The sequence below is a fragment of the Brachyhypopomus gauderio genome, chromosome 1 (assembly GCF_052324685.1).
Source record: "Brachyhypopomus gauderio isolate BG-103 chromosome 1, BGAUD_0.2, whole genome shotgun sequence".
Lineage (NCBI taxonomy): Eukaryota > Metazoa > Chordata > Actinopteri > Gymnotiformes > Hypopomidae > Brachyhypopomus > Brachyhypopomus gauderio.
This window is the reverse complement of record NC_135211.1, coordinates 25,990,219-26,009,487: the sequence shown is the minus strand read 5'-3', so window position 1 is coordinate 26,009,487 and position 19,269 is coordinate 25,990,219. Positions and strand designations below refer to the sequence as shown.

The 19,269-nt window shown below is 44.1% G+C and overlaps 2 protein-coding genes across 5 annotated transcripts; one reads left to right on the top strand and one right to left on the bottom strand.

Moving 5' to 3' along the window:
- Positions 1-32: 32 nt before the first annotated feature.
- Positions 33-10,007, bottom strand: znf362a (zinc finger protein 362a). 3 transcript variants are annotated; one of them, XM_077005822.1, is made up of 10 exons: positions 9,943-10,007; positions 6,819-6,882; positions 6,058-6,304; positions 3,442-3,567; positions 2,780-3,116; positions 2,365-2,589; positions 2,133-2,211; positions 1,787-1,945; positions 1,416-1,466; positions 33-1,128 (listed from the first exon to the last, which is right to left on the bottom strand). In XM_077005822.1, the coding sequence occupies exons 2-10, from the start codon at positions 6,879-6,881 to the stop codon at positions 1,057-1,059; spliced, it is 1,359 nt and encodes a 452-aa protein (XP_076861937.1). In that variant the 5' UTR covers position 6,882; positions 9,943-10,007; the 3' UTR covers positions 33-1,056. The 3 variants fall into 3 exon arrangements, with proteins under 3 accessions (XP_076861937.1, XP_076861928.1, XP_076861948.1); XM_077005813.1 differs by having other exon boundaries at positions 9,877-9,988; XM_077005833.1 differs by having other exon boundaries at positions 33-1,466; positions 9,877-9,988.
- LOC143514527 (uncharacterized) lies at positions 9,958-16,372 on the top strand. 2 transcript variants are annotated; one of them, XM_077005847.1, is made up of 5 exons: positions 9,958-10,067; positions 10,776-10,923; positions 11,013-11,124; positions 14,671-14,843; positions 15,014-16,372. In XM_077005847.1, exons 4-5 carry the CDS (start codon positions 14,696-14,698, stop codon positions 16,123-16,125), a joined length of 1,260 nt encoding a protein of 419 aa, XP_076861962.1. In that variant the 5' UTR covers positions 9,958-10,067; positions 10,776-10,923; positions 11,013-11,124; positions 14,671-14,695; the 3' UTR covers positions 16,126-16,372. The 2 variants fall into 2 exon arrangements, with proteins under 2 accessions (XP_076861962.1, XP_076861968.1); XM_077005853.1 differs by having other exon boundaries at positions 10,005-10,067; positions 10,814-10,923.
- The last annotated feature ends 2,897 nt before the right edge of the window (positions 16,373-19,269 follow it).

The window sequence follows — 19,269 nt, the reverse complement described above, 5'->3', positions numbered from 1 at the left end:
GGTTTTGCACTAGGAAACACGACCACAAGACGTCCCAGAGATTTGGATTTATTTCTCCTCTTATTTATACAAAGTCCATTCTAAGTCTTGACTTTGTATATAGCAGCCAAGGCAACCTTTATAGAGTACCACAATGCAACACAAATAAAAAAACATTCGTTAATAATAACTAGACATTTTATATAAACGGGTTAACACATAAGTATTTTAGAGTTTATTTACAGAATATCCATGCTAGGAAAATAAAAAAAGGCATACAGTACTGAGTACGATGAGAACACCAATATGGTAAACTTGAATATAAAATATGATAAACAATTAGTGATAAAATAGTTAAGGCTTGACAGTATAGAAAATAATGTAGCATAATGGCATTTTTAATACAAAGGCATGACAGTACATGTGTGTTAAGACCAGAGGCGTTATAAAAAATATATACACATAGGAAACTCGACACAGTAACTGACCTCATACATGAAATGCAGATGAGCATACAAACACACTGCAGCCCACAACGTGTCAGGCAGACAGTGAGATCTTTCGACATCTGTGGCAGTGTGGAAATGTGGTTATGTACATCAGACTTGAGAGATACCAGCATCTTATGCTATTCTGTGTTCTGTGTTTGGCACTAAAAAGTACAATTTAAAAGACTAATATGAAGCCTCCAAACCCTCAGGTCCTGTCGATGTCCTCTGCAACAGTGCACTGTGATGTGTAAATGCTCAACAAACATTCAGAAAGTACCACCAAAAGAGAGAAGTACTTCAAAGTATAGAAAAAACTATTGACCATTTATTTCTTAACCAAGAGATAAATTTCTGATCAAAAAAAGGTTGGACTTGGTCCATGCTCTAAACAAATCACGCATTAGCATGATTTTATGATACTGAATATTAACAGGACATAACAGAGTGTAAACAAGACAGTCGTTTTTTTTTCTGCACAACACTTAACGTCCAAAACAGTTTAGCTGCCGAGCAATGTCTTGACCGTCCACACAGCCTGAACGTGTGTGTGTGTGTGTGTGTGTGTGTATGTGTGTTTTAGCCAGTACTACATGGCCTGAAAGTGCTGCAGAACTGCCTTTGGATATCCCAACTCTTCTGTCTTCCCTCCAACTCCACGCTGAGTTAAAGTGAGAGAACATATGAATACAGGACTTCTAAAACAGCTAGGCCTCCTTCTGTGAGAGACCTCATGAATACAGTCTATTATAGTTTGGAATGCATCCCAGAAAAAAACTCTACAGCAACAAATGATTAAGAAAAGAAGTGAGCACCAAGAAAAGGTGATTTGGTTCGATTATTCTGTTTGATTATTCTAAGTGGGCTGAGTAGGTGTTCCGCTCAGATCAGGGAGATCCGTATGGGAATGCTAGGAGACTCGGTCCGGGGTGGAGTGTGTTGGCTCACCAGGTGCTCGACTACGGTGTGTTTGGACATGTGCTTCATCAGGTAGGTCTCCTGGAGGGGAGGGAGGAACACACACACAGTTCAGGGACACAGGTAAGGGGGGGGGGGGGGGGGGGGGGTCACTGCTCCTGCACACCCAACTGTTATCGAGTGACATTAATTAATTCACCCGAGGCAACTTCAGAAATCCATTTTTGAACACTTAACAATTATGGCTAATTGTCACAGCTCTAGTGCACACAAATGTTACATCTTAGACGTGTGTGAACTTGGAACCTCGATCCAACACTGCAGGTAATACCCGTGTAAACAGGCATGGTGGAACGCCCTAACCGATAGCGCTGAGGTGCGCAGGTGAGAAGAGTCCTTACTGAGGTGTAGGCCCTGCCACACATGCTGCAGCAGTAGGCCTTGGCGTTCTTGATGGCGTGTGCCGCTAGGTGGATCTGCAGGGAGGCGGAGTCGGAGTACGCGCGATAACAGTTGGAGCACTTGTACGGTTTGTCTTTGTTGTGCGACCTCTGGTGGGACTGCAAGGCAGTGAAGCAAAGACACAGCATGAAGCAAATACAGTGACAGCTAAACCATAAAACATGAATTCACAGTCAACTTTCTTCTAAAGTAAACACACACTAACAGGAAGGGCAAGCACAGATGTACTGCTTTAGCATTCCATGAAATGGTGTTGAACACAGGGACTGCCGTGCATGGCCTCACCTGCAGATTTGAGAGTTGTGTGAAGGCTTTATCACATCCTGGTTGAATACATTTATATGGCCGATCACCAGTATGAATTCTGCACAAGTGAGGGTAAAAACCAAATCAATTAGTCAATTACTAATTAATTAATTTAATAATTAATGAAATGTAATTAATTTAATTGCTTCCCAATCACCAAGAAAAGAAAATGTCTTACTGGATTACACACTATATATATATACTAACTTACCTAGTGTGTTGTTGTAAGTGTGAGAGCTGGCGGAAGGATTTCTCACAGTAAGAGCAGTGATAAGGCTTCACGCCCAGGTGGATGCGTAAATGTTGCGCCAGGTAGGAGGCGTTAGCGAATGACTTGGTGCAGTGGGGGCATTTGTGTGGCTTGGCTTCTGTGTGTGACTTTGAGTGAATCTGCATGTCCGACTTGGAGAAGAAAGTCAGCGGGCAAACTTTACACCTGCCGAAAACAAGCCGAACAGTCACAGGTATGCCGATTGTAAAACAAATGTTAATGACCACGTATGACCATTACCACATGACACACAGCAGGGCTGGCATGTCTGATGCGTTGTATGAAATACTATACACGTGAAAGCTGTTTTTCTGCATGCAACTCCTAAAATCACTTTCTGATTTCCTCGTGATACCTGTATGTTTTGCCCTCTTTGGTAGTGATTGTGACGGGTGATTGGTCAGCTCCTGAGGCCAGAATGGGGTAGGGCACAACCAGCAATGGTCCAGCAGAGTTCTCAGCCTTGATCTTCTTGCGGCCCCGTCCTACGGTTTTCGGGGTTGGTCCCAGCAGCCCGGCCAGCCCACCACTATGTTTGATTGCCTCCATCCCTGGACCGCTGGCCAGTCCCGAGATGAGGTTTGGGGAGGGAGCCCCACCCTGGCGTGCTTGACTGCTGCTGGATGTGGGAGTCGCAGGTGTGTTGGCCTCTGATGTGTTGTGGCTTCCGGTACGAGAGGAGAGCGCTATACCTAACAACGACAGACAAAGCACCTCAGGTAAAGTCGTGCAGTGCGTGAACATTGCCACATTGTACTTAAGATATTTGACATAGAAAGCTTACTTTATAGCCAACTGATGGTTTAATTGAGAATCCTTAGAAATTGTTAGTCAATACTGCAAGGACCATTTGTAAGAAGGAACATTTTTTTAAATGCAGAAGCAAAAAGAACAAAAAGACAACAAATGCGATTAGCTGTAAAGTAACTTCATTCTGGCATCACATCTTTAAGGTCGCTTTTCTGTCTGGCCAGGGTAGCCGGACACACACGTCTGCTTTAATAATAATGCCGTTACCTGATAGGTGGTTCGCTCTAGACGGTTGGTCTATAATCTGTCGTAAATGCCAGTCCTCCCACAGTCCTCTAGCCTTTATGGCCGTCTTATCGTCCAGATTCAAGTTTACATCACCAAGAATTCGTCCTGGGAGAAATGTGAAGGAAATGTGTCTGGCTAACTACTTTATTCATGTCACCCTCTTTTCTCCCTCAGCCCCACAGACGTAGCTGACTAGCTAGCTAACACACTCTGGCAAAGATACTTAATGACTCTTTCTTAGGTTTGGTCAAATATTCTAGTATTAGTATTTCTTATTTCATTACAAATATTCCTGCATGTGGATCACTGAGTGATATAATTTAATGAATAAATGCCCGGTGCATTTAATGTGAATTAAGAGTGAGTGGAGAGCTAGCTTATCGACATGCTAAGCTAGGTTAGCTCTCTGATCACTAACGGACTAAAAACGCGGGACCGTTGAAAGGCCACAAGACAACATTGAAGATAAAACCCCGGCTCGACTTCACAGTTTAACATTTACTTCAATATTGATTTTCGTTCAATATACCAATCACAAAATTATGACATTGTTACATACTCCTACATGACACCAAAATGACTCAATTAATTAAATAACTTAGGTGGTAAGCTAACAGCTAGCGGGCCGACTACGTAGACAGCTATGAAATCACATTAAACAGCGATTAAATTCCTTTTATTAGTGACCGAGGACTTGGATACTTGCTTTAACCACAAATCCCCCAGGGAAAACAGATCGGTTTAAACACGACCTAAAAGCAGTCAGCTTGTTCTGTAAGGACTTGATTGCGGTGGCCGAGAAAACCAATTACGCTCCAAATACACAAAGCAAATTCGTCCAAATGACAACGTGTACGATACGTTTCAGAAACGCTGCAAATTCAGAAACGCTGCAAATCCAGATGTAACCCTACGGAGCCCGTAAGGTGACATCATGTAAAAAAAATAACGCATGGTCACGACTTATTAATGCAGGAACGAGATATTTAAGGCGTGGGAACGAGATATTAATGTCACCTTTCACACGCGGCAACAAAGTTTTTATTTTCACAGCAAAGCAAGCAGCTCCCAGGGATGTGCACTAACTGACTGGCCAAGGAAGGGAAACCTGGCTTTTTATAAAGTAATACTTAAATATCTTGTTCGCACGCGTTAATAAGTCGTTCGCACGCATTAATAAGGCGTTTGCATGTGTTAATAAGCCGTTTGCACGCGTTAATAAGGCGTGACCACGTGTGATTAAATTTTTTACATGATGTCACCTTACGGTCTCCGTAGTAACCCACCCACAAAGTGGTTTGTTTAATTATTTATTTCTTGTTGCTATTTGTTTTATTCAAAAGTCTTTAAGTTTGGCATTTCTGGCACGTTTCTCGAATAATTACCTGTATTTGTGGGTCTAAGAGAGGTAATGCAGCACCCCCTCTAGATCACGGGAGTGTGCTGTTTTAGCGCCGTGAGATGTGAAAGGTCTGGTGGCTGCTTGTAGGAACTCCAGCATCCAGCGCAAAAATAATATTTGCTGGCTATACCGCATATACACTCACATATTGTGTCTGAGGGAACACATTTTTCTTTATCAGTGGACTGCTGTTGAAAGCGATTTGTGTGCTTAAGTTGAGTGTGTGCTAGAGTTGTCTCTGAGCTGCCCCAAATATAATTTAAATTATACCAACTACCAATATCCCAGACCCTGTAGATTAATTTCCTTATAGTATCATCCCCTATATTTTATTATTGGGTTACACAGTCACAACACAACAGAAGTGTTTCTGGACTAATTATTTTACGCAGGGACTCTGTAGGTTTTCAGACAGAAGTAATAGTTGTGTTATACAGTATCTCATTAGGCTGCTTAAAATAATTTGTCCAGAAACATTTCTGTTGTGTTGTGACTGGATTTGCAGCGTTTCTGAATTTGCAGTGCGTTCACAAAATGTAGGGTACGTGTTGTCATTTTGATGAATTTACTTTGTGGGGCAGTCATGGCCTGGTGGTAGGGAACTCTTCTTGTGATCGGAGGGTCATGGGTTCGATTCCCAGACGTGAGGCCATGACTGAGGTGCCCTTGAGCAAGGCACCTAACGCTCCCCGGGCGCCGGGCTAGGGCTGCCCACCACTCTGGGCATGTGTGATCCACAGCCCCCTAGTGATAACTAGTGTGTGTGTGTGTGTGTGTGTGTGTGTGTGTGTGTGTGTGTGTGTTCTAACTGCACAGATGGGTAAAAAGCGGAGGACAAATTTCGATTGCAGTGAAAAATCACAATTAACAAAATATGGCACATTTACATTTTGTCTTTTTGCAGTGTGATGGGTTTTCTCGGCCACCATACTTAATAGCGGGTTAGTGATATGTACTGTTCTTCACTTCACAATTTCCGCTACATGGAATCAGCTTTCTAATAATTAGAAATAAATAAGTTAGGAATTCCAGGAAGTCCAGACAAAGATTTATTAGTGATTATTGCTACCATGTGTTCTTGGCTCCATGCGCTTGGACAAAATCAATCAATTCACAGTTGCCCTCAGCCCTCATCTTGGCATTGGAGCTGAGATAGAGATATCTGTGGTGATTGAGCCTGTGCACTTCAGTACCTGCTACGGTGCTGGAGGCAGGTCTGGCGTGTAGGGCGATGTCAGGCTGGGTTGGGCTATGGGCGTGGAGCCCTGGCACCTGCTGAAGCTTGGCCACACCCATGCTGTGCTGCCCGCCTTCCGTGGGTGTGGGGGGCACCAGCAGGGGCTGTTGGGATGCCACGGATGTGGGGGGCAGGTGTGGGGGTCTGATTTTCTCTGCCATCAACTGCTCTTTGATTTTGTTGATTAGGACGAGGTTGTCCAGCTGAAAACAGAGAGCAGACAGTTGAGTCCGACATTTGACCTGAGACTCTGGTGTCCTGTCTGTGTCCTCTACTGGCTCGTTGTTGCAATTAAAGCTAAACACCAAAGTAAAAAAGAAATAAAAATAAAAATGTAATGCTTCTCTGAGAACTGAGTTGGTATTAGAATTCTCCAGAATACCTTGTTGTAATTCTGATTTAACTAGCTATAACTAACACTACTGGAGTGTTGACATACTCAAATGGAACTGATCAGTTAAACTGGATATTTTTCTTGCCTCAGATCATGTCTTTTAAAACAATAAAGAATGAAGAGGATGAACAACAAAGGGAGATCTACCATCTCAACACCGTAACACCATAAGCTCCTCTGACCCCTGAATTTCATGATAAACAATAAACACCATGTCTAGATCTTTGTTTCTGGCTGCTGCTAATGTGAAAGTGTTATCAGCTTGACACCTTAATGCTTTTTGCTACAACAATGACACATTGCATGCGAAAAGAAGCTCTTACCTGAGCAGGCATGGCGGGGGGTGGGGGCCAGAAGTAGGGGCTGTTGAACCTGGGCTCAGCCATGCTGCAACCAAAACACCAACACATCACGTGACCAGCACTGTCTGGGTGCCGTTCCTGCTACCCGGACCCTGTTAGCTCATGCTGGAGAGGGCAGTATGCCCATAGTTTGAGCTCTTCAAAGTATTGATACACATAGAATCCCCCAACATATTAAAACAAATGTTAATATTTAAAAAAATATCTTATCCATTCTTGTAATTATACATCTACCTGATTTTATTAAAAGAAAAACATGGACTAGCACAATTGCGGAGTGTCTTACACTGCAGTCCCCTTGAGTGAGTTGGTTGTGGATAGCTAGTTCTCTGTCTCCTTCACTGTGATGTCAGTCTGTGCATTTACACTCTGAGAATTCCTCTCACCAGACTCAGAGCAAAGTTAGTTCAGAGTGTTTAGACCTGATGTAGTCATATGTCAAAGACAAGCTTCTTCTGAGTTAGACCATGTAAATGAGCTGGAGAACCCTGAGAGACAGTACCTATTCCCCTGGGCAGACACCTGAGCCTGGAGCTGTCTCCTCTCAGCATGACAGCCAGTTAAAAGATCTAGAAACTCCTGAGTGAAGAGTTTCGGTTTCTACTGCGATTAGAAAAACGTGAAATGTTCTTGCAAATATAAGAATTACACACTTAACAATTTTGTCTCCACTCAAGGCAGCTAACCAGTGTAGTTATAGGGAGGGAGCGGTACAGCTGCGGTTTAAAAGAGGAAGTGGGGAGATCACCACTTCTCTAAAGAAGCGTTGCTAGTTGGTAAAAGCTACAAACAGCAGTGTTGGTGTGGAGGCAACACAGCGAGCACAAAGGAACAGTGCTACTGAGGAGCAGTTCTGAAGAGATGGCAGCAACGTAGGAGATCGGGCACAATTAGGCTCTGGGAAAACAGATACACTTTCACTGTAGTAGTGTGATTGTAACTGTTCCTTATTTGTTATTAATATTGGGTTTTTTGGGGAGGGTTGCAATTATAGAATTGACACTAGTCAAACAGGGGTCTTACAGTTAGATTATTACCTTCAAAACAAAACAGCCAACATACATTGACACTTTTGTGCATAGTTTAATTACTGTGGTATCAAAATAACAAAGTCTGGAGAAGTATAACTAAAACTAAAAGAAAGCCAATTAACATTTTCAGAGAATTATAGGCTACATATCTAAACAAACCAACAGTTCATACATAACTTCATATGCACAAAGGCAAATCTCACCCATAAGTGCCTGCAGGAAGTGAAACAGACACCCATAACCACGATTAAGGAAATATTCTACAAAGCACGGGTTCATATCGTTATTTTTGGCCGGTGTAAATGAACTGCTGTGTGCAGACCCCTCGAGAAACAGAATCCATGCCAGTTAACAGTGCCAAAATACGCACAGTGTCATACATGGGAAAGGGGGACCGTGACGCACGAGCACGATACGCCTCGCGTACGCGCACAGTGGACAGACGTGTAGGCCAGGCTGTGTGGACGGTAACTGGGGCAGGATCGCAGGGTCTGTCTGCGCATAACAGGACTTAAGATTCAAATTCCAAGTTACATTAGACCATAAAAAATGTTAGGTAACCATTCCAGCGTGTGGGACTTGATTCGTTCATTTCACCCTTTTTCTGTTCCCGCTTTAGTGCCCATTAGATTTGTAGACGCTAATGTATTTTAGAACTGTACAACACAAACATAGCTACTTCTTTCATACACTATGGAAAAGTCGCAAATCAAACATCCATCAGTGAGGGATTTTACGAGCAATTATGTATCCTAAGAGAAGTTAATTGACGTAATTACTATATTATTACGAGGCGTAGACCATAACGGATTAAAAGTTGTACATAGACATGAACCTCCACGGGATCTTCACGTTTACACCCTCTTCCTACGGGCTTTTAAACGCACTATATGGACCTTTTCTAATGCACTGCATTCCAAGTGTATAGGCTTGTTTAAACTCCAAACAGGTCATCGTCTATATCTGGAAGGCTCTCCGACTGTATTCTGGTCTGCTCGAGTAACACTTAGTCCCAGACTGCTTTTTAGACAACGTCTCACGGTCGGACAGCAGGGTTACAGTGTGTATGATCCATCAACGCCGATGCACGGAGCCAGGACGTGTGAGCCGCATCATTAGCCCACCAATCTAACACAACTCACAATTACTCTCTAAAAGCAAATACTCCGCTTATATGTTTTCAGCGGAGCACAAAAGGCGTACAAACATTGCTTGCGATGCTCGCCACGTCCCTTAAAACCCCCGACCAAACCCGAAATAAAAGTTCCCCTACTCAACTTTTTTTCCTTTTAATCTATCGGTATTCTTGAAGTCTTTCCCCAATAAAGGCGGCAGGGTTATAAACGTTAACACTATTATTCCAAACGCATGTGAGGAGGCGTGAAAGTGCCCCGCCGCCTCTCGCCTGCCTCTCCCACATTCTCAGACAGTTTTATTAAAAATTTCAGACAAAAGGAAAACAAAAATGGCAGCCTGTCTTATTTTTATAAGGACAAGACGCCATATTCTGCAGATCCCAAATTTGCACACAAAAATTAACGCTAAACTAGATCGGGCGGACAACATGTAAATATGACATCGGCGTATTTGCATTAAGAGCTCGACTGATTGTTTACTTAGATCTGCAGGTTTGAATAACCCGGCTGGAAGAAAAAAAAAGACAGAAAAAAAAACCCGAGACTTCCTACAACAATCATGCCGTACAAATTGCGATGCGTTTGGAGCAGCAGACTATCTAGCAATGTTTATTTCGCCCACAACTATCATCATATCGCACACAGCAGTAGGAAAGCCTATTTAGTGCGTTACAAACGTGCACACATCTAGACGTTACGCTCTCTTAAACATTCGACTGCTTTAGATTTTTTTTTTTAATTTGAACTTTTTGCCCACTCAAATGACTGCGATAACTCCACAAAATTATAATGAGGCGCTTGAAATGATAAAAAATAACAAACTTAACAATTACCAAGGACTCTTATACATACCCAGACCCCTCGGCTCTTGATTAAATGTATTTTTTAATAAAAGGTTAAGATGTTCTTTCAGCTTGCCTTCTGTCGGAGTTCAGACCTTCCGGGTCGCTTCCCGTTCACTTCTGGGTGCTGCAGGCTGCGTTATCCAGCCACGATCATTTATGATCTGCCCAAAAACATTAACACCAGCACAACGCCATAAGGTAAAACACTTAATAACACACAGATACCGTCTACGATACTATAAGCTTCTATAGTAATTATTATTTTGCTTCAACACAAAACATGATCGCCCCAATATGGCCATTATACTGGCATTCTGTGATATTGTAATTGTTATGATAGGTGGGTATGCTATCTAAAATGAGCAAATTAGATTTTTTTAGGAAATGTATCTACTTCCTAACGGTTGCATAAAATCAAAGCGTCAGTAAACGTGTTACTATTGCACTGCATTTTAATTGTTGGGTCAGGTTGTACGGACGTCACCTTTACCAGGTGAAGTTGTCTTCACTTAAGTCTAACGATGGTTTTAATAACAGCATCTTCCGTTATGCCCCAAATTAATTTCGGCTGCACTTATTGAAGCGTTCTGGTCTAAACCTAAAGAACAGGCTCAGGTTATGAGCCTTTTCACCGCCATTGTTCCTCTTTCACCAGTAGGGGGCAGAATGCGCAAACACTTCCCAAATTGTTCTTATACGCTGCATTAAATGAATGGCTGGTGGGATACACTGAGTCACCCAGGTGTACACCCTGACTGCTCTGTGTGTAACTAAGGCAGCTCTATCCATATACAAACAACAGCCTCAGTCATATAGTAGCTGTAACAATACACAGACCACAAACACCGGCACACATTCTTTCCCCCCTAATAAAGCAGTTGAACCAGTTTTTGCATTTAAACCCAGGCAAACACAGACACACCCATGACCACGTGCTCACACAGCTCAGGTACTGCAGAGGGGGAGGCGGACTTGTGTAGACTCGTTCCGAAGAGGGACGACAGAGAGAGGATACACGCACAAGGGTGAAGTGTAGCCTACACGCACTAAAAAGGTGAGTGTTTAATATTTGCTAGGACATCTCCCTAGCGTGTTGACTGCTGCACAGTGAGTCATCGCTCACACCTGGTGCCTTTCGGTCAGAGTCTGCAAGCTGGGATGTCCAGGGATGCCGGTGCGCAGAGTGGGTCCTGTGTGCCAGACACAGCTCCGATCCTGTGAGTCAGCACCCGGACCCTGTCATTAGGATTTGAGAGTAAGTAAACTCAAGGCTTCCACAAGACTTCTTGTGCGAGGTTTACGTATCTCACCTCTTTGCCAAGTGTAATTATGTTGCTAGGTCCAAACCTCTGTACAATTACGTCCCATTTCTGTTCTGCCAAATGTGTTTCAAATAAAGGTTTCAGCAGTTAATGTTAAACTAATCACATAAGTGGTTAGAGATAGAAAGCCTAATTTCATTTTGTTAGAACAAATCCAGTTCAATGTTTTCAGTCAACATCTCTTGCGTGCAGTCATGTCATCAAGCACTGGTAAATGTTTTGACCTGTCAGGACACATATGCAACACTCCCCCTGCTAAATGAGTATTTCATTATGTTTTATATTTTAACATTAATCATTTTGATAAGGTGCGGTAGTAAGAATATGTGAAGATCTGCATCAGATGCCATCAATCCGGTTTCACCACTGATGTCTTTTGTGGAAATATGTAGGGGAAAGTGGGGACAGTTGCAACGTGTGGCAGTTGCAACACTGCAGATTTATCAAATCAGAAACAACCTAGAGTGTTGACAGTCATACTGCACATGCTCAGTTGGACCCTCCTTTCTGCAAGATTGCAGCCACTTTTGAACATCTCTTCTGGGTAAACAAAAAAACAAGGTAAAAAAGTAAAAAAAATTGTGAACAGAATTTTTCTCATAGTGTCTAATCTGTTTGCATCAAGTATTGGAAAGTTGTGTCATTTTAATCTGCAGTTTCTTAACTTTTAAAAGACACAGCTACCATTTGTCAACGCTAATGTGCTAAGCTATTATAGCTAGTTTTAAGATGGCTGCCAGTATGGGGACATACTGTAGCCTATTGCAACTGTCCCTCATGACAATAATAATGAAAATTAGATAAAATATAAATTGAACAATTTTATTGGCCTAATCATGAATACATCAAGTATATCAATAGTTTATTGTATTAAAAGAACCAAACATGGCTGTGTTGTGTTTTTCACAAGTCTATCTTTGTGTTTTTGGTAAGGATGTTACTTACGCTCATGGTACAACAGTTTTTGCAATAGGTTAACAAGGCTGTTTTGCCTTCCCCACTTTTTATCAAGTCAGTAAACTCATTGAACACTGTCAGATCACAATTAAACAAAACAACATGAATAATGATTCTCAAGAATTACTTTTTTATAAGTGTTACAACTGTCCTTCGGGACTGTTGCAACCGTCCCTTTATATGGGGACGGTTGCAACATTTCACTTTCTCCATTATAATGTAATTTACTACAATAAAATCATATTTAGACATGTTGCATCAGTGTGGCTAGATAGGTGACAGATGTGGGTTTAATGTATTTTAAAATTTGTCTTTCTTTTGTAAATGGTCTCTGAGATACTGAAGGAAATACATAAAGTGTTGCAACTGTCCCCACTCTCCCCTATTCTGGGAAAGTTGCTCTTTGTTGTGGTTTACTGTCACAATAATGATTGCTAATTCAAATAGGATCATGTGTGCCGAAGCACCAGCACGTTTGAGCTGTGGTAGTGAGGGTTTCCCTGCCCTGCTGCCATGATTAGCAGCTAGTAGGTCTAGTATTATTGGTTAGATTTAAGACCAGGATTGGGAATCTGTGAATTTGAGGAGTTTGTGTTTGAGAATGAAGCTCTTGCTGTACACATTGTGAGTTCTGAAGGTTCTGACTTTTTAAACGGCTTCTTTTGAGGGCAATGAATGACATTTTCTTCAGCTGTGCCCAAGCTCTCTAAAATTTGCTTCAGATGAAAACATTGCTGTTTGACATGCAATTTCTGGTAATGAGCAGACCACTGAGGTCCCTCAGTCCATTTGGATCACACAATGAACTTGGTGGTACCAGCATCAACAGGGAGATCTATCAACACATACGGATGCACAAGATCTGCTAGGAGTGCACAGTTTGGCATTTGGAGACTCATGCTTTCATATTAGTGGTCCAACACCACACCAGGAGAACATTCTCCACGCAGGTGTCTGCTGGAGGTGGGGCTCGCGTGTTTGGTAACATACACCGGCGTCCATCCATTTCACACAGTACAAACCTGGATTAATTCCAGACGACCAAGTTTTTCCAATCCTCCATTGACCAATTAGGATACTACAAACTGGTGTCAACATTGATAATGGACCTTGGTTATCATAGACGCCTTAACCACATGTCTGCTTCCCAGGTGCAGACATGAAGGTGTTTGCATGGTGACACAGTTGTGTGAACATTTGCTCCACCTGCCTGGTTGGTTTTGCATATTGGTTTAAATGGAATTAGAAGCTGCATAAACTGAACTGCTTCTGTGAGTTTATGTATCTGGAGAATGCAATGATTTTGCTGGAAAACCAGATAGGCAGCTGCACACTGTCCTTTATTACTGCACTGTCCCACAGTCCTTTATTACTGCACACTGTCCTTTATTACTGCACAATGTCCCACAGTCCTTTATTACTGCACACTGTCCTTTATTACTGCACAATGTCCCACAGTCCTTTATTACTGCACACTGTCCTTTATTACTGCACAATGTCCCACAGTCCTTTATTACTGCACACTGTCCTTTATTACTGCACAATGTCCCACAGTCCTTTATTACTGCACACTGTCCTTTATTACTGCACAATGCCCCACAGTCCTTTATTACTGCACACTGTCCTTTATTACTGCACAATGTCCTTTATTACTGCACAGTCCCACTGTCCTTTATTAATGCACTGTCCTTTATTACTGCACTCTGTCCTTTATTACAGCACTGTCCCACACTCCTTTATTACTGAACAATTCCTTGTTATTACTGAACAATTACTGCACACACTCCTTTATTACTGCACGCTGTCCTTTATTACTGCACAATGTTCCACACTCCTTTATTACTACACAATGTCTTTTATTACTGCACAATGTCCCACAGTCCTTTATTACTACACAGTGTCCCAGTCCTTCATTACTGCACTGTCCTTTATTACTGCACAATGTCCCACAGTCCTTTATTACTGCACACTGTCCTTTATTACTGCACAGTCCCACTGTCCTTTATTACTGCACACTGTCCCACACTGTCCTTTATTACTGCACAATGTCCCACAGTCATTTATTACTGCACACTGTCCTTTATTACTGCACAGTCTAGAATTTAGGAAGCCAGTAAACATGGGGTCAGTCTTAACATGAGAAAATGATGAGAAGTTTGATCCAGAGTTTCCAGGTACAAGGCAACATTCGCAGTGAGAAACAACACAGGAAACAGTACTTTTCATTACAATCTACCACATACTATCAGAGAAAACTATGAACTGCAAATATATGCACTTTTAGTACAAATAAATTGTAAATTATGTTTACAAATTAAATTAATTGTAAATTTACAATTTAATTTAATTTTGCAAGTTACATTAAAGGGATGCGGTGGATTTGCACGCCTTTAAGAGCATGTTTCATGTAGTCATGTTTGTCAATTTCCCCCTGAGATGAATCTATCTATATATGTATGTATGTTTATATGGTGACATGACTGTGTATCCACCCATTTTATGTTTGTGGCTAACTGTTGTAGCACAGAGATACGTTCAGTTGTGAGGATGGACGGAGTTCTGGAGACCACGATCAGCCTGCTGGCGTGTAAAGTCCTGTGTGGCCTTGTGTGTCTGCCGTCCTTCAGAGGATCTGTCTCCTCCGTCACTCTCTGCTGTAGCTGCCTGCTGCTTTTCACAGACCTCTCCATCACTGGTAGGCATCTGCCTGAAAGATCATAGTCACAACTCCTGTGTGTGTTTCCACCCCCCCACTCTCGAAAATGTCTCACTCTCAGAACGGTCTCACTCTCAGAACGGTCTCACTCTCAGAAGGGTCTCACTCTCTGTGGTTGTGTTCCAACTCTGCCATCTGTGTTTGTCTAGTGTTCCTGACCTCCCTCTGGTGCGGCGCCCCCACACTGATGTCGTTTCAGCCGTCATCCGACGTCATCGCCTTGCGTTTTGGGCTGTTTCTCGGCAACACCTACGGGGCGGTGCTACTGTTAACCCCGCCCCTTGTTGCCGTGGAGGTGCTGACACGTCTGCTGTGGCCCAGAGAGGAGACGGCCAGCGCGGAGAAGGTCGACGGTCACTCGGGTCCCGCCGCACCGCTGGTGGACGTGGATGGAGAACCCTGGGAAAAGGGAGTGGCTGAAGTGGACAGTGGGTGGGGCTTGAGAGCCGTGGGCTTCCTGGGCTGCCTGCTCCTGTGGGGGATGTGCGGGACGTGCGTGGGGTCCAACTGGAGGCAGGAGCAGCCGGCGGTCAGGGCCTGTCTGGAGGGAGGCGGCTCCCTGTCCGCCTGCCTGCCCTGCCTCCTCTCCACGTCCTCTCCGGTCGCGCGGGAGCTGGCCTGGGCGTTGCCTTCTGCCGCTCTGCTGCTGGGTCTGGCCCAGGGTCTGGGCCTGCTCGGAGCAAGGCTGGCCCGCACGCGCACCGAACGCCCAGGTCGGTCGGAGGAGAGTGGATGGCTACGGCTGGGGCGAGCGGAGACGGCGGTGCTCACAAGGCCCCCGCGCCCTGGCCGTGCTGGTGACAGCCTCCGGGCTGCTGACATGGAGAGGACCGTCGACAGCAGCAGCACCACCTGCAGCTCACACCCTGCTCACAATAACCCACTACGGCCCGCCGGAAACGCCGTCCTAACACCTGGACAAACGGCTACCGGTGATGGTTGTAAATTAAACAGCGAGAGCGTCTCCCTTCCCCCACACGTGCAGTGCCAGCTCCCCGTGGAGGGGGCGGACACAGTGGGCGGTGCCGAGCAAGCCACACCCCCTCGCGAGAAGCAGGTTTGGCCACCTGAGAGGGACAGTCCCTGCCCCGGGGTAGGTGTGATGACAGGGCTGGCATGTGTTTTTCTGGTGTGCATCTGCCCTACGGTCCTCAGTACCAACATCGCGCTCATTAGCAGCCTGGACACTTTGGCCGTGTACATCATCCAACAGCTGCTGACGCCTCCCCGTAACAGAGAACAGCTTTACCACCCTGTCTGATTCAACACCACTCGTTTCAGCATGACTCGTTGGAGGAAAATGACCTCCTGAACTCCAACATGGATTTTTAACAGTGTCTGTATTACAGCTCTGCTGTTATAATGTGAAGGTTTGGCCAACCTTAATGAACAGCCCTACACCCGAAGGTGCTTCCGTTACTCATTCATCATGTCATGCAAACATTAATTTAGCCCTGGACTGGAAGCTATCCCTATTTGTATAGTGAAATAAATGGTGTCTATTTTAATTGGAAGTTTTAGCATGACTGTGATTACTTGTCTGAGACGAATCGCACTTTATGACATTGCGTGTTATCCTGCTGGAAGTGGCCATCAGAAGATGGGTAAACTGGTCATAAAGGGATGGACATGGTCAGCAACAATACTCAGGTAAGCTGTGGTGTTGACAGGATGCTCAGTTGGTACTAATGGGCCCAAATTGTGTCACTTAAATCACCTTTCTTCCCAATTTAGTCACAACCCTTGTTGTGTCTCCACTCCCCACTCTCGAAAATGTCTCACTCTCAGAACGGTCTCACTCTCAGAAGGGTCTCACTCTCTGTGGTTGTGTTCCAACTCTGCCGTCTGTGTTTGTCTAGTGTTCCTGACCTCCCTCTGGTGCGGCGCCCCCACACTGATGTTGTTTCAGCCGTCATCCGACGTCATCGCCTTGCGTTTTGGGCTGTTTCTCGGCAACACCTACGGGGCGGTGCTACTGTTAACCCCGCCCCTTGTTGCCGTGGAGGTGCTGACACGTCAGCTGTGGTGCAGAGAGGAGAGGGTGAGTGTGGAGGAGGTCGGCAGCTCGGGTCTCACCGCACCGCTGGTGGGGTTCTGATTATGGTTCTAATGCTCGGTTTGAACTGCAGCAGATCGTCTTGGCCAGTTGCTGCCGTGTGATTGGCTGATTCAACATTTGCGTTAATGAGCAGTTGACAGGTGTACCAAATAAAGTGGCCGGTGAGTGTGCAATCTGTAGTCTACTGCTGCATGAAAAGGAATAACTCAATAATGCAACTACTTGAAGAAACACTATAGTACAGTGCAGTATGGTACAGTACAGTATGTGGATAAAATTATTTTTTGTAGCCGCCTGAAACTCAGGACTGAAGCACAATAACAAGTATGCAGTTCCTGATCACAGATGTGTGTTCACAAATACACACGGTCAGTGGCAGGTGTCTTATTAAATCCGAGTGAAGATCTCTCGGTTTCCTGGGTCTGCCTTTTTACTGGTCTACGCAACCATTCATAATCATATTCATAATGATGCAAGGCATAAAATACCACGAGATGCAGATGAACCGATTGCAGGATTAGAGCTCTTCTCAGGAAATGTTAATGCTCTCTGGCAGTTCATGAACTGAGTCAGCATTTCGAGACGAGGTGAGTGACATCCATTCAGTGGAAACGCACAAGGATTTGAGAGGTGCAGTAAGCCAAAGGGAAGTGGTCACTATGCAGCAGCTCGGCGCTGTATGTGCGCACACATCCTCCTCCTGTGTACTCGGGTTAACCCCTGAGGGCCACGGCTGCCTGAGGTGCAGGAGAACCACGCTGAGAAAGACGAATCATGCACACGTTCACCAAAGTTTCCCTCCTGTGTTGAGGTGATTGGCTAGGACTGGACTGACGGGTTCATTTTACAGGCAGGGTTTGTCCCCTCAGGAACCTCTCTGAAAGGTGGGAGGCTGAACAGCAGAACAAGGGTGACACACAATACAGAACAGATTACTGTATGTACATGACCTATATCTATATCCCTGCTAATGCTGTAAGACACTGAGCACGTGTGTGCTTACAGCGCTGAGCTCTTAACACCTGTGTCCTCTCCAGCTGGAGAATGTGTGTGTTCAGGAAATGGTCTGTAGACAGGAAATAAACAGAAGGACAAACCGATGGCTGAATGAAACAAAATTAATATCTGCATGTTGAGTTTACGTTAATGTGCTTAAACTTTCACTGGCATCAAAGTCATGCATCCAGTAGTGAAGTCTCATCTTTCCCCAGCAGAGGGCAGCAGAGTCCCTGTCCAACTTCCCCTGCTATGGTGAAAGGAGGTCTGGGGAGAGACTCGTTCATCTGTGCCGCTGCTGCTCAGGCTCTTTGGAGGAGCCGCAGGTCAAACGTTGAGTTCACAGCTGCTTCTCAGCCAAAGAATTCAGGCCTGTACAGACAAATGTGTGGGGTGGGTCAGGGTTGCCACTGACTACAGCCATGGTGTAACTTTTCTGGTTATATTTCACCATTTCTCTGAATATAGTGTTAGGAGAAAAGTCCTGGCAGCACCTGGAACAGGGTGGATGAATAAACATAACAGAAACATACATGAGTTGGACAGGTTTGGGGCAACTAGAAAACATGCGTCAAAATACCTTGTAACCCAGATTAGTACCAGCAGCTACAACACACATTTATAGTTATTACCAAATAAAGAGAAGTAAAGAGATTGCGTGCATTACTAAATTTAAAGATTTAGACTTTTTCTCTCATGGTCCTTGAGAGAATCAGGAGATCAGTATCTAATGTGTGCCATTCTCAGTAATCCAGATTTAAGCGTTTCTCCAGAAATCAAGATAATCCCAGTAGGCCCACAAACATTTTCTCATCACAGATTGGAAACATGTAAGGTTCATTTTGAAAAAAACTAAAACTAAATGTGGGGTAAAATTTTGTGTTTGTGACTGTTCATTCAAACTTCTTGAAGTATCGCAATGGTATGGGCTATGACCGCAGGGTCACTACCCTAAAGGAGAAACCTCTTACCAACGATGAGAAAACAGGTCATGACACTTACAGTAGCAAGTGGAAGCCACAATTCCAGTAATGTAATCAGATACAGTTAAGACTGCTATTTTGAATGCATGGGAAAATTCTGGAAACCAGGGCACATCTCCAGTCTGAACAATGCGTAGCTGAAGTCTCTGTTCATATCAATGTCATGGCAATATTTCCTGCTATGAATTACAGAGTGTGTATAAGGGCCTTTCAGTTCTGCACTGAGTCAGGTGCCCATGCAGCTCAAGAGTTACACTCAGAATAACACCCCACGTCTATGGGTGTGTGCATTATAAATACCATGGACACTTCATGTCTTAGCCATGAGAGACAACAGAATGTCAAATACGTCAAATGAAATGATGCC